The sequence below is a fragment of the Micromesistius poutassou genome, assembly GCF_964030765.1.
Source record: "Micromesistius poutassou genome assembly, chromosome: 11".
Classification (NCBI taxonomy): domain Eukaryota; kingdom Metazoa; phylum Chordata; class Actinopteri; order Gadiformes; family Gadidae; genus Micromesistius; species Micromesistius poutassou.
This window is the reverse complement of record NC_140281.1, coordinates 16,777,591-16,791,471: the sequence shown is the minus strand read 5'-3', so window position 1 is coordinate 16,791,471 and position 13,881 is coordinate 16,777,591. Positions and strand designations below refer to the sequence as shown.

The window sequence follows — 13,881 nt, the reverse complement described above, 5'->3', positions numbered from 1 at the left end:
CACATGAACAGATTATCTAGGCCGTGCTTTAGTCTGTTTGCTGCCTGCAGTCGGCAGCAGAAGGAGTCATCACATTAAAAGCTGATTTGGTTTACCCCTCCGAGACACAAGATGCTATCTTTCTCTCTCACAGACAAACTTGCACAGAGACAGCGGGTGTCACTGCAGAGTGTTGTAAAGTTAATATGCTGAGTGTGTCCACCACCAATATGTGTTTGAAAAGATGTCTTTGCGTCACGGTCTCCGCACACACACACACACCACATATGGTTTACAAAATGGCACCGAAACAGACTGAGGATTCTCGCCGGGTTCTCACTCTCTAGAAGGTGTTAGTATTAGAAGCACACACACACACACACACACACACACACACACACACACACACACACACACACACACACACACACACACACACACACACACACACACACACACACACACACACACACACACACACGTGCCCAAGCATGCACACACATCCCTTACCATATAATTCAAAGTCAGTGATAGGGGAGAGAACGGCTCCACATTTGACAGGAGACTCTTCAGCACTGAGCAGCAGGCTGGTCACGTAGCCCCCGTACACCTTAAACACACAATACATTTATATTGATACCTTGCTAACCAGGGCTAGCACCTGCACACTAAACACACAATACATTTATATTGATACCTCGCTAATGAGGGCTAACACAGTACACTTCTTACACACAATACATTTATATTGATACCTCACTAGCTAGGGCTAGCACCTTGCACACCGAACACACAATACATTTACATGAATTACCCCTCATTAGAGCAAACCTCCATACACCTTAAAAACAATAAATTGACATTCTTAATCCGTACCTACAGCTAGACACTAGACCTTACAATACATTTATGATAAAACCCACAATGTAAGCTAACCCCTTACATTATATAGTTTCCATGATATAATATAATAACAATATACTAATATAATCTTACCTTTCCAAATGCACCAATCCTGGACTTGTCAACATAAGGCTCTTTTGAGATGATACTGTGAAATAAAAAAAAATATTTTGATTAAACTCCCTGTACCCTTTTTTGAACTACTCATTGATCGCCTTTTGATTACCAACCGTTCCCATGAGCATTGACAACCAAGAAGACCCACACCTGTGTCTACGCTCTGACCTCATGCGGCACAGTGATTCAGATGCTGGCTGTGATCCCCAGTCCCTATAGCCTGACCTGTAGACAGCCATGATCCAGACGTCCACAACGCACCACCCGCTCCTAAATGACACCTATCTGAATTCCCTGTACGTCGTCTTGGACAGAAGCAGGGGTGTAGTGGGTGGGGGACGGGGGGACACACTGTTCGCCCACTTTTTTCAGTATGTTACAAACAAAATAAATATGTAAAAAATATTTATTTATTTTTCTTCTTTTTTGCCCATTTGTTTTCACTGTGGCAGCGCCGTCAGCTCATTTTGTGTTTATTCTTGGACATTCATTGTGTTTTTGCATACAGCTATTTTTTACCAATATAACCTTCGACAAAGTTGAGTATATATACAGTAGACAATGTGTTTGTCGTGACTGCATGCCTAGCCTGTCTGTAAAAGGGTGGTAGCGTTAGCAGCGTTGGTTCTTTTTGGATTTTCTCCATAAAGGTGTTGAGTGACATGAGTGTTTGTCTAGACCTGTAGGTAGGCCTATTGCTGTAATATGTCTGGTAATGAGAAAGAAGCATCATTATTTAACATGTTGATTTTTACAATTGAGATTAGCTACAGTTTCCATACTTGGTAACAAACCAGAAACTTCTTCTGAACATATACGCGCTTTCGCGTGCATGCAGGATTCTATTGATGAAGTCACCACTGCCAGTACACGAACAGAAGCGAACCTGAGCGCCTTCAGCTGGTCCCTCTCCTCGAACAGACCCAGTTTCTTCTGAACCCGGTGCAGCAGGTTGGTGCCCTGGAAGCCACTGCCCCGCCCGTCAAAACGCACCACGATGGCGCCAAAGCTGCTCACCAGCACCGCGGGCCAGTCCATGTCGAAGCGCTCCGACACCATCTGGCCACCGGGGGTGCCGTCGCTGCACCGGACACACAGGCACAACGTAAATGATGTGAATACTGTACAATGTACAATGTAGGTAACTTCTATAGGATAGTGAGCCTGGCTGTAAGTGTGTGTGTGTGTGTGTGTGTGTGTGTGTGTGTGTGTGTGTGTGTGTGTGTGTCTGTGTGTATGTGTGTGTGCGTGTACGTGCGTGTGTGTGTGTACATACACCATTAGAAGCAGGGGGTAATGAGATGTTTCCACAAAGCCGGCAGGTTTAATGATCTGCATAGTCAGTGCTGGAACAGAACAAAAATGATAGAAATTAAGAACCAGGTCACAGTTTAAGGATGAGGACTTTGGCCAATGTTTGGACAACGCCATAAATGCAAGCACTGTAGCAGAAGTATGATTAGGCCTCAAACACCTCAAGTCCTCAAAAATACCACTGGGTCCCACTAACCCTTACACACGAAAGTCCTCACAAAAATGTAATAACATGAATAAAATAATATATTAATGTTTAATAATATTTAAACATTAATAATATTTAAATGTGACAATGTTGACATATATCAATATAACAAAACAATATAAAATCAGAATATCTACATATAATAATATAAAAATATAATAATACAAAAACATCAGTACATCCAATGTAAAACATGAATGTAATGTGACTAAAATCATGTCGTACTGTAGTCCTCTATGCTGATCTCCTTGTACTCCACCCGGGGCATCTGCATGGAGTCCAGGGTCCGCTGGAGGTTCTCGTTGGTCTCCAGGTCATACACCTCTGGAAACACAGACAGACAGACAGACAGACGCACGCACGCACACACGCACACGCACACACACACACACACACACACACACAGTTAATATTATACCTAATGTATTGCTCTCATGTTGTTTCACCTGCTTTGCATTTCTATTGCTGTTTTGCAAAAGAAACACTCTATGAATAAAGTTGAATTAGATTGAATGTATGGGGTGGCATGGGGGTCATTGTATCACACACACAAAGGCTATTATATGGAGAAAATTATGATTATGTGTTGTTTGTTATAAAGGTTAAACAAATGCATACACATAAAATATTGTTGGTATTTTAGATTGTTATATCAGGACCGTGATGAGAATGAGAAGGACAATCACCGCGGAATGACTTTCAGGAAGAGAAAAACAAGAAAATTGTAATCTAACAGAAGAATAATTAGTAAGGTTTCACAATATGCGTCAACTCTTCCATTACATTTCCATGAAGGTCATGTTTATACAACAGTTTCATTGCAGAAATACAGAGAGGAAAAACAAGTTCTCCATCATCATAATCATTCATGTTCTGACAGAGGTTAAAGCAATCTCAAACACACACACACACACACACTGAACACACACACACACACACACTGAACACACACACACACACCGAACACACACACACACACACACACACACACCGAACACACACACACACACACACACACACACACTTAATCACATTTCAGGACGTGCATATTGGCAGCAGGCTTGGCTGTGATTTCATAAGGGCGTCCACCCAATGGGGTCTAACGCAATTACCACACGCATCCCACATCTGCTCCCCTGACAGACGAAGACTCGGCACCAAGATGGCTGCCGCCTCCTCCACTCGCCCCCCCCCCCCCCCCCCACCCCCAAACCACCACTCATCGCTCTGTCTATTTGACAAGATCATCGTTCCTCTGCTGTGTAAACTTGTTATTGCGTTGTGTCTCAGGGCGGCTCGGTCCCCGTTTGGGCTTGGTCGGAGACCCAGGGGTGTAAGGGTGGGCCGTGCGGAGCACTCACTCTGGCGGTCCTGCGTGTCGTAGACCGCCGCGAACGGGATGCCGGGACCTGAGGCGGAGACAGGGAAAACAAGAGGGTTTCCTTCAGGACCTTTTCCTGTCTCTTAACAGAACGGTTTTGCTTATTTGACTGTGGTTGAAATAGCACCAGGGAAACATGCATGGATACATTTTTTTTTTCCTGTTTTTTGATTATTGATTTTAGTTATTATTAGTGATTATAGTTTATTTTTAACCACTCATTGGACATACAATTTAGTTCCGGAATTTGACACTTCATTAATAACACTTGTTTAGTGTCTTGTACTTGTCTGTCTCAAAATAAAGTAATTTGAATAAAGTTAGAAACGTATTTCCATTTTGCGTGTAAGTAACACACACCGTTACTCTCACATTAGCTAATTTCCTGTCTGGGATTAATAAAGAATATCTTATAATAGTAGTACATAGTACATCTTATCTTATCTTATTCTCACACCTCATAGTGTATATTTTATATCTGGATTTACTTTTGCTACTTTGGCTGTTATTTAAAATCATCACTACCATGTGTTTTTCTACTAGATTACATGATGATACAACTATTTGAAACTTCCTCTGCTCCTCCTCTGATGCAGAAAGAGAGCGAGAGAGAGAGATAGAAAGGACAAACAGAAATGCCTCTATACACATTGAAGTGCATCAAAGCCAAATCAACTCAAACTGTTCCTTGGTTATCTCCACCCTCTCCATCTCCTGACCAGAACACAAACCCTCAGACATCAAAGTCTGCACAAAGAGAATTTCACATTAACCCATAAACATCACTCCTCACATAGACTTGACCACACTAACCCTTACACATCAAAGTCCTCATTGGTCCAACAACTTTACACACCACAGTATTTCATCACACTAACCCTGACACACCAAAGTCCTCATTGGTAGAACAAACCGATAAACATCAAAGTCCTCATTGGTAAAACTAACCCTAACACACCAAAGTCCTCATAAGCAAAACTAACACTGAAACAGCAAAGTCCTCATTGGTTAAACTAACCTTAGCACAACAAAGTCCTCGTTGGTAAAACTAACCCTAACACACCAAAGTCCTCAGAAAGACTACTTCATCACACTAACCATCACTATCGCTGATTTTCTCGTTACCTTGGCAGTTGAGCAGGAAGTAGCTCATGTTGAGACTGAAGGAGCCCGTCACGTAGCCACACCCATCCAGGAAGTCACATGACAGACAGCGACGGTTAAAGGTTCCAACGGTGTCTGCACTGTGGACACACCAGCGGAAGAACAATACATCTCACACTTTTCGGGATATATTCAGACTGGAATGCTAGACCACATATGATGATACAAGGACCGGCTGATCAACATATGAATATTTAGAGAACATCCATACACATTTACAGTAGGATGAAATGAAGTACCTGTACAGGTGTCTTCGCTTGGGGTCATCCTCTGTGCTTAGAAAGTATCTGTGAAAACAACAAGAATGATTCATTTTTGACTTACAACTTCTATTATTTGATAGCATCAAATAATATATGCTAATATAAGATGTTAATATTAAATGAAGTACGACCTTCCCTTCAAGGTGGAATAGTGGAATTCCCTTCAAATGTGTGTTTTGTCTGTGTGTGTGTATGTATGTGTGTGAACACACACACTCACACGCGTGTACATGTACATGTTAGTTAATGTTAATTAGGAAAGTCCTTGTGTTCTTCTGTGTGTGCTGATCATCGCGATACGTGCGTAAGGACTCGCACGTGTTTGAGCAAGTGTGTTAATGTGTATGTTCGTGAAGCATAAGTTTGTGCGTGTTTTTCTGCCACGTGCCTATGTGCTATGAGTTTGTCTATGTTGATAATGTGTATGCTATTGCAGTGTGTGTGTGTGTGTGTGTGTGTGTGTTGTGGTGACTCGCTAACGCTGTGGCGTGGATCAGGTAAGTAACACACAACTGTAAAGGGTTTAGGCCGTACTCGGCGTTTATTGCAAGGTTCAGCAACACAATAAAGCGCTACTAGGGTCTCCGTGAGCCTCTAGTCCCTCTGGCCTCCTGATGTCTGTTCCTGGGCTCCCTTTTAAGATGGCTCCCAGGTCTCGGTCTCTTCCTTCTCAGATGTCCCCAATCGCGCTGATTGGAGAGAGAGACGCTCTGCTCTCTGCTGCCGACAAGTGGGTGGCGGCGGTATACGGCGTCCACCACTACACCTTGGACCCGCCTGGGCCGAGGTGTAAGGGGGGATGCCACAGTGTGTGTGTGTGTGTGTGTGTGCCTGCATGCGTGTGTATGTGCATGAATGGGGTTTCACTCACATCAGCTGGTTGTCCTCATCATATGCCAGGACTTGCGTCACGTCCCAGTCCCCAGAGGTTATGGACTGCAAGGTGTCAGTGCTGGTGTTGGCCTGTAGGGGGATGTCAACACACTGACCTGAAGCAGCCCCTTCCAATGACATCTTGCCAGAGCCACAAACTCACACATACAGTATTCAAGAAAAATTGTTAAAGTCAAAACAAAGTATTTGTTGGAATGGAAAGAGATGGAAATGTTATTCATTTGATCTTAAAATGCACCGTATGTTACTGAAAGACATGTTTTAAATAAAAGAGACATTGGACTTTAAAGTCTATTATGTATTATTCATTGAATCACTCATCTGCCATAATTTATTTGAATTAAATTATTTTTAAATACTTTCTCGGCAAAAAGTATGCGATTCATTTAGATTAATTAATCACAGAGCCTGTAATTAATTAGACAATTTATTTTGATTGCTTGACAGCCCTAATATATATACAGTATATATATTTAGTAATGAGTAGTGGTAGTTACTTTATAATTCTTTTTTTAGAAGAACACTACGGTGAGTGTAAAGAAAACATCGACATCTTTTTTGAATCTAGAAGACACGATGCAACCAACCAGCAGAGGGCCCCTGTGAGCTCTACCCGCCTGTGCACCGCCCCACCAGTCGGGTCAGGGAGAAGAAGACGTACCTGGGATATGGACATGGAGACGTGGAAGAACTTCCCTCTCCCTCCCTGAGGGATGGCTCTGGTGAAGAACAGCTTCAGCCCGTCCTTGGAGAACAGGGGCTTCTCATTCTAAACACACACACACACACACACACACACACACACCCACACACACTTGAGTACTGCAGTCTCAAGAGGCATTCATTTGGGAATTGGAGGGGGGATTATAAATACAGTGGATGAACTCAAACCTGTCTATGGAGCCAGCCCTCACTCTCGTCCTCATGTTTCTGCAGAGCAAGGGAGAGCGAGAGAGAGAGAGAGAGAGAGAGAGGGGCAGGTTAATATTTAGCACCTTTCTAGTAGGAGAGGATAATACGGGCCGGTACCCCCAGAGTCAAGGTCACGCGACCCAATGCCTCCCGTTCACTTTGCATCGGAGGCAATATGGTGTGAGGTAAAGGACTATGGGACATCTTGCATGCGAGTGGGGGTTTTTCCACCCAGACCCACACCCTTACCCCTGACCCACAGTACCCTGCCCCTGTCCTTTAGGGCCCACCCAGGAGGTCCTACCTTGGTGCAGACCCCAGTGGTGGCCTCACACAGCGTGAGGACGGAGATGTTCTGGGCCCGGTTAAGCCAGTTGATGGCCAGCTTGGTGGTGGTGGCCCACTTCACCATGGTGACGTAGTACTCCCTGGAGGGGCACAGCAGACGGTCGTGTTTCAGGTGGAAGAGGAGACTGACGGAGTCCCAGGGGAACCGTCACGCTTGGCTTTCTCCTCAAATAAGAGAGCACTCTTGCAAATCCTGTTTTTTCACGGTCTCCAATGGAGACCATCAAATGACCAATGACATAAATTGTCATACCCTTCTGTGTTTCGCGCAATGGACTTTATGCAGCATACCGTGATCTTCCTCAATGTTTCAGACAGTGTCAATTCAATGTTATCAACATTAAGCTGGAAATTGCATGATGGGAGATGTGATAATTTATTTTTAACTTATTACACTTTTAGGCGTTTAGCCACAGGACAAGTTTAATCCACTGCAACAATTCAAATGGTGTTTGATTTATTGATATTGAAAACTGTTTAGACCCAGTAATGTGTTGGTTATTATGTCCGCCAAAAAAGTGTTAATTAGTGTTGAATGGGAAGATTGGGAGTGTGTGTTGGCAGTGGGGGTCCCTACCCCATCCGAGGGTCTTCTGGTCTCCTCATCTCGATGGTGTGAAGGGGCCCATGGAGGTTCACCACGTACAGGGTGATGACTGGGTTCTCCTCCCCGGCCTGGAGGTAAGGGTGGCCGCAGGGGACAAAAGGAAGCAAAGCAAGCCAAGATAAAACCGATAAAATTAGTGTCTGAGCTTAAAAGATGAATATGATTTACATACTTTGAGCACGTTTCGATTTTTTGTTACACCCTATAACTGTTTGGAGTTGACCGTCATCACATGCTCTCCAAACCGTTAGAGAACCATTTTATGGTAAGAACAGCATTTACAATGACAGCACGTACCTTAGGGTAGTGATACTCCTTCCCTGTGGGATATGGGATGCCGGTGAACATGGGTAACTCCATCTTGGGCACCAGCGTGTCGTTAATGGTGGCGTAAGCCAGTCTGGCGCCGTCGGGTGACCACCAGTGGGCGATGTGGGACTGGAAGATCTCCTCTGCAAGAGACGGGAAAAACAAATTGGTCACACTAATGCGGTAGAAACTCAAAACAGCTTTCTTTCTGTTTTGAACGTGGCAATATGTCTTATTTGATCGTGAACACAGTCACCTATGCCTTTTTATCACTGTCACTGAAATAAATCCCCAATTAAGAAATAAAAGCCATCTTGCCATTCTCCCCAAAACCCGATGTGAACATTCTACTCTGCTGCTAACGCAGGTGGCGTTCTTTTCGGACCACTGAGTGCCTTTTAAAGAGTAATTAAAATGCCCTCAAAATTTTTAAATTGTTATTCAAAATGGGTCGTTGCCAAATTGAAAGACTTGTTAGGGGAAATCCCTAAAGAGTTGATTTAATCTGTTTTAGATTCCATGAGTCGACAAGGCACATTTAGATTTTTTATTTCAATATTAAAGTCATAACATCTACAAGGAGTACTGTCAAAATCCTGATAAGAACAAACCAAATGGACAGGGAATCTAACTTTAAAATTTCTAACAGAGGAGGAAACTGGAGCCAAATCGGCATCTTAATTTTTCTTGTGCAACAGTGAGGAACAGTGATGTAAGGAAACCTAAATATATCCCAGACGAGGCCTGCATTCAAATACTTCCAAGGAGCTGGTTCAACATCGGTTCAAGGGTGCTTTGTTCCACGCCTGTCTCTGCGTCGTGTGTCTATTGTTTTTGATCACACTCAAACACACAATTTCAAAACACAGTGTTGTTGCCCACTGTGTGTGTGTGTGTGTGTGTGTGTGTTTGCATCTATGTGTGCACCTGAAACACAACCTTGCACTTTGCACTTTTGTTCTAACCTGCACTCTAGGAAAGTCACCCCTCAGTTAAAAAAGCTACCGCTAAGAGCAAATTATTTCACTTCTCTTTAAGCGTCCGCATACAAACACAAACAACTCCCCCCACACACAAACACACACCCACACAGATCAGACACTTTTCCAGCTGAACACAAACACAGTCGTCATCAAGCAATGCTCGTTTCAAAGTTGTTTGGGGAACTTTTCTTCCACCAAAACAATACAGGGGAGGCAAAAAGGAAAAGATCCAAATATTTCCCCTCATCGCTAACGCGCGCCCAGCGGCTGCACTTAGATCATCTTGGCCAATTAAAATGTCATTAGCACTGTTTATCTGTGGGACTGGAGGCGGGTTTCTGAAAGAATCCCGTAAACATCCGCTACCAATTAGCATTTTCATTAACCGGCCTCGCTTGGCCCGACCACTTGATATGCAGTGCTATTTGAATCCTCTGCACCCCTTCTTCTCCGCCCGCGGTGAGCATGTCTCTAAAAACCCCAGCGGGCGCACCGCCATCGAATGACGGCGAAGCAATCACAGTAATGGCCGCTGACGGCCGTTGCACCGGGTCGAAAGCACCGGTGCAAACGTTTTTAATAGTTTGCCTGATTTGCTTTATTTTTAGCATATATGTATTTGAAGTTGTGGCCCCGAACCCCTCTGGGCACGGGCTCTAAGGCTCTACGTCGTGACCAGCCTCCGAAAGCCTTTCATCAGACACTGATACGGAAAGTGACCTTGATCGTCCTGGTAACCATGGCACTATGGTTAGGGGGCTGCACTCCACCGAATCCCAAGCCAAACTCAATCAGAACCGTCTGAACCCCATTAAGAACGAGAGAGAGAGAGAGAGAGAGAGAGAGAGAGAGAGAGAGAGAGAGAGAGAGAGAGAGAGAGACAAAGAGAGAAAGAGAGAGAGAGAGAGAGAGAGAGAGAGAGAGAGAGAGAGAGAGAGAGAGTGGGCCAGTTAGTAGGAGGAAAGGTGTCCTATTAATGCAACACTCCTCTGAAAATCTCTCTCTGTCTCTCTTTCTCTCCCTTCCACCCCCCCCAGCCAGGTGAGCTGCCAGACAAGTTATCTCCGTCTCCCTCCTGGCGCTGTGCGAACTACATCATTTACTTGTGAGGAGAACGTTATATTATACATGATACGATTTGATTGGGAGTCAATCTGCCAATGGGTGTAATGAATGGAAGGTGACATACCTACGAGGTCCAAACTAATGAGAATACGAGGGAGGGGGGATAGATGGCACTGTTGAGAATGGGTTCAATGCTACATTATGCGGCTGCTATAAGCATGCTAAGACACAAGATCAGTACGGTTGATATTTTATTGATTTGACTGCTTGCATCCGATAGGGGGCAGCGGCGAGACAGGGGCGAGGGACCTCCAATGTTTTTGCTGCAATCATGAACTAGGCCAGAGGCTTTTATCCCATCGCTGAATAATCCAGATGGAGTAGAGATGGACTCTAAACTCTCCTGGCCCTGAACAGAACTATAACAACCCAAACCATTGACCTAATCTTAGCAGTCTCTAGATGTAAACATAAATTCATGTTTATCTTTTACCTGACTAATAGAACAATTTTTTACTTTTGGAAACATACATTTTTCGGGGTTTAAAATCAATGCTCATTCGATTCATTTGTTGAGTTTACTTCAAGCAAACTCGAACATGAAGCGAGCACGAGTTATCTTCTAAAGACAAAGTGAATGCGAGCACGTAAGCCAACAGCCTTTTGTTTTACAGTTGGTGATTGCTAAGCAACAGCCGACCGCGGGCTTCTATAGCACTGAGTAGAACATATGAACCCACTGCTGTTCAGTTTTAGATTTTAATTAGCTTTTCAGTTCATTCAACATGCAAAATGATCAAAAGAAAAAACGAAAATTAAATTAAAAAAGAGCGGCTTTGGGTGTTGAGCAGTGTTCATGTCTTTATGTTTAATTAAGTGTGATCTAACTACGCAAGAGGTCCCCGAGATGTTATTAAGAGAACTTCTGAATCACTCGCTAATTAGCGTGGCTTTCTAACACAGTAACTCCAGTTAAAATAAGTTGGTCGGCAGATAATTTACCAAATAACAATGTTTTCTGCATCTTGAAGAAAACAATTCTGGCCGCCATCAAAATGTATAACAACAGATTAAACTTGACGCTTAGTACAGAGTTTCAGTGGAAAACAAACGAACAAAACTGCATTAGTAATCATCTGACGGGTTCGGATCTCACCGGGGGGGGGGAATGACGACGACAGATAAACCCGAACCCAGCAAAACATAAACAGCCAATCAAATCCCCGTTTCTTTCCCGATAACAGCCGACGACGGCGCCTCACGCTGTGACAGCACGTCCTCCTACCGGTGATAACCAGAAAATACAAACAACATGTTGTTGTTCAAGCGATAGACGCGCAGACGCCTTGCCAAAGCATCGGGGGGGGCGGGGGGGGGTTGTGTTGGCGGCGGGACGCATAAACAAAAATGTTGTTCTTTATCTCGACGCACCAGCTCTGTCCCCGGGCCGCACCACGGCAAGTGGCTGCCGAGGATTGTGGGTAATCGGCCCGCTGACAGGTGACGGGAGAAAACTTGAGGGCGCGTGCGCCGGTGGGACCGCGACGCAACGGGACGAGGTCTTTACTTTCATCTTCTCTGGGTTTGTTTTGTTTTGTTTCTGTTGTTGGCGTCTCTCCATCACTGTCTTGTCCTCCACCCCCCTCTCTATGTCCCTGCCTTCTCTTTACCCCTGGCTCTCTCTCTCTCTTCATCTCCATCACTGTCTCGTCCTCTACTTTTCTCGTCCTCTCTCCTCCTCTCTCTCTCCCTCTCTCTCTCTTTCTAGAAAAAGGTGTGTGTGTGTGTGTGTGTGTGTCTGTGTGTGTTTGTGTGCGTCTGTGTTTGTGTCTGTTTGTTTCTGTGTGTGTGTGTGTGTGTGTGTGTGTGTGTGTGTGTGTGTGTGTGTGTGTGGACGTAATAGTTTGTTTGTGTTCCCTGCCATAAATAATTAGGGTGATTTAAGGGTCTTCAAAACATTATGGTCCAACAGGTCAGGGGCTGAAATAACACTGCCGTGTTTTAGTGTTTTGACGTCTTGCCAAGAGTTCTTCTACTACTGCAGTCAAACTTTTAAACCACCTCCTCATCTGGAAGGAGGAGGTGGGTGTTGATAAGATTATGAAACCAAAACAACAACAACAACACCAGGCACATATCTGGCTGAAGGGAGAAGCACAGCATAGCGTAGCAAATTTTACTTTTGAAGGGCTTCTGGAAATATTGTTCAAATGTCGTTATTGAAGGTTAATGATTGTTGCTCCGGGATTTTGGGAAGCGTTGGGAGTTAGAGGTGGAGAAATATGTTTTCCGCTTGAAAACAATTATGTTGACATATTTGTTGTTATGTTTTCTTATCCCTCCAACCTCTTACAGAATGCCAAACACCGCTCCAAACATCCCAGAATGCAGTGTGAAAGCTTTCCGTTGAGTTACCTTGATGGTTCAACCTGTGTGCTAACAAGATTATGAAATACACATTCTAGGGCCCACGATTCCTGTTCGATTTCCGCTTCCATGTCGTTCCCTCTCGTTAAACCCAATTTCCTATCTCTCTTCAGTGTCTTCACTGTCCATAAAAGCTCAAAATCAATAAAAATACAAATTCCTTAGACTAATTAAAAATGCCTGTTCCCCAACCAAGGACAGCGAGATCGAAGGCAGTTAGACATGTGTGTGATGCAGGGCCATGGGTGAACTGATGTGAATCATCTCAGGTAGAACCACACACACAAGCAACCTGGAAAGGACTGTGAAGTTCTGGTCGGTTGGTCGATGGGTTGGTCGATGTGCACGTGTTTGGCCAAATTCTCGTTGATTGGACAATCGATGGAGCTACTTTCATAAGGAAAAAAACACTTCTCAATCCATTATTTTCGGGGTTGGTAAAGACAAATGCATCCGTTTGTTAACTTGTGTGATCGGCAATATACAGTATGTGAGATTGGCTTTGTATATGTTCAAAGTAAGGGATAATCACCGAGAGGCAGGGCAATAAACTTGATTTATTTGATATGCCCGGCTAGTGGACGGCTTACCGGTAACCTTCCACAAGCCGGGCATATCAAACTGTTTATTGCCCTTCCTTGAGGTGATTATCCAGTTTATTTTACTTCTTGCTTGCCAACATAATAAAACAATTCAAATACTTTAATAATTCTGCTTTTTCTTATTCGTATTGCATGCTTAATGAATGTATACTCTGTTTGAGTTCATCTCCCTCAAAAAGTAGTCCCCTTTAGAACTACGGTGAATAACGTTAGCAAATTTTTCGTAGGTGGAATCCGGAAGAATCATCAATATTAGGGTTACGGTTATGGTTAGGGTGAGGGTTACGGTTACGGTTATGGTTAGGGTGAGGGTTACGGTTATGGTTAGGTTTAGGGTTAGGTTTAGGAGTCAGCGTGTGAGTTTGCCCGTCCAATCCTAGCGCTCGAGGTGGAACTTTTCCTGGA

The 13,881-nt window shown here is 44.0% G+C and overlaps 1 protein-coding gene across 1 annotated transcript in view; it reads right to left on the bottom strand.

The window, feature by feature from the left end:
- The window catches only part of LOC311355487 (A-type potassium channel modulatory protein DPP6-like), a gene marked incomplete at its 5' end in the record, with an annotated part of 125,358 nt that overhangs the window by 2,816 nt on the left and 108,661 nt on the right, over positions 1-13,881 (bottom strand). The window contains 14 exons of the mRNA XM_084475241.1: positions 490-589; positions 976-1,030; positions 1,886-2,080; positions 2,276-2,345; positions 2,747-2,845; positions 3,883-3,930; positions 5,028-5,146; positions 5,306-5,353; positions 6,201-6,292; positions 6,885-6,992; positions 7,115-7,153; positions 7,440-7,563; positions 8,061-8,158; positions 8,388-8,542. Coding sequence (XP_084331367.1) covers positions 490-589; positions 976-1,030; positions 1,886-2,080; positions 2,276-2,345; positions 2,747-2,845; positions 3,883-3,930; positions 5,028-5,146; positions 5,306-5,353; positions 6,201-6,292; positions 6,885-6,992; positions 7,115-7,153; positions 7,440-7,563; positions 8,061-8,158; positions 8,388-8,542 — 1,350 coding nt within the window. The remainder of the gene's footprint in view (positions 1-489; positions 590-975; positions 1,031-1,885; positions 2,081-2,275; positions 2,346-2,746; positions 2,846-3,882; positions 3,931-5,027; positions 5,147-5,305; positions 5,354-6,200; positions 6,293-6,884; positions 6,993-7,114; positions 7,154-7,439; positions 7,564-8,060; positions 8,159-8,387; positions 8,543-13,881) is intronic.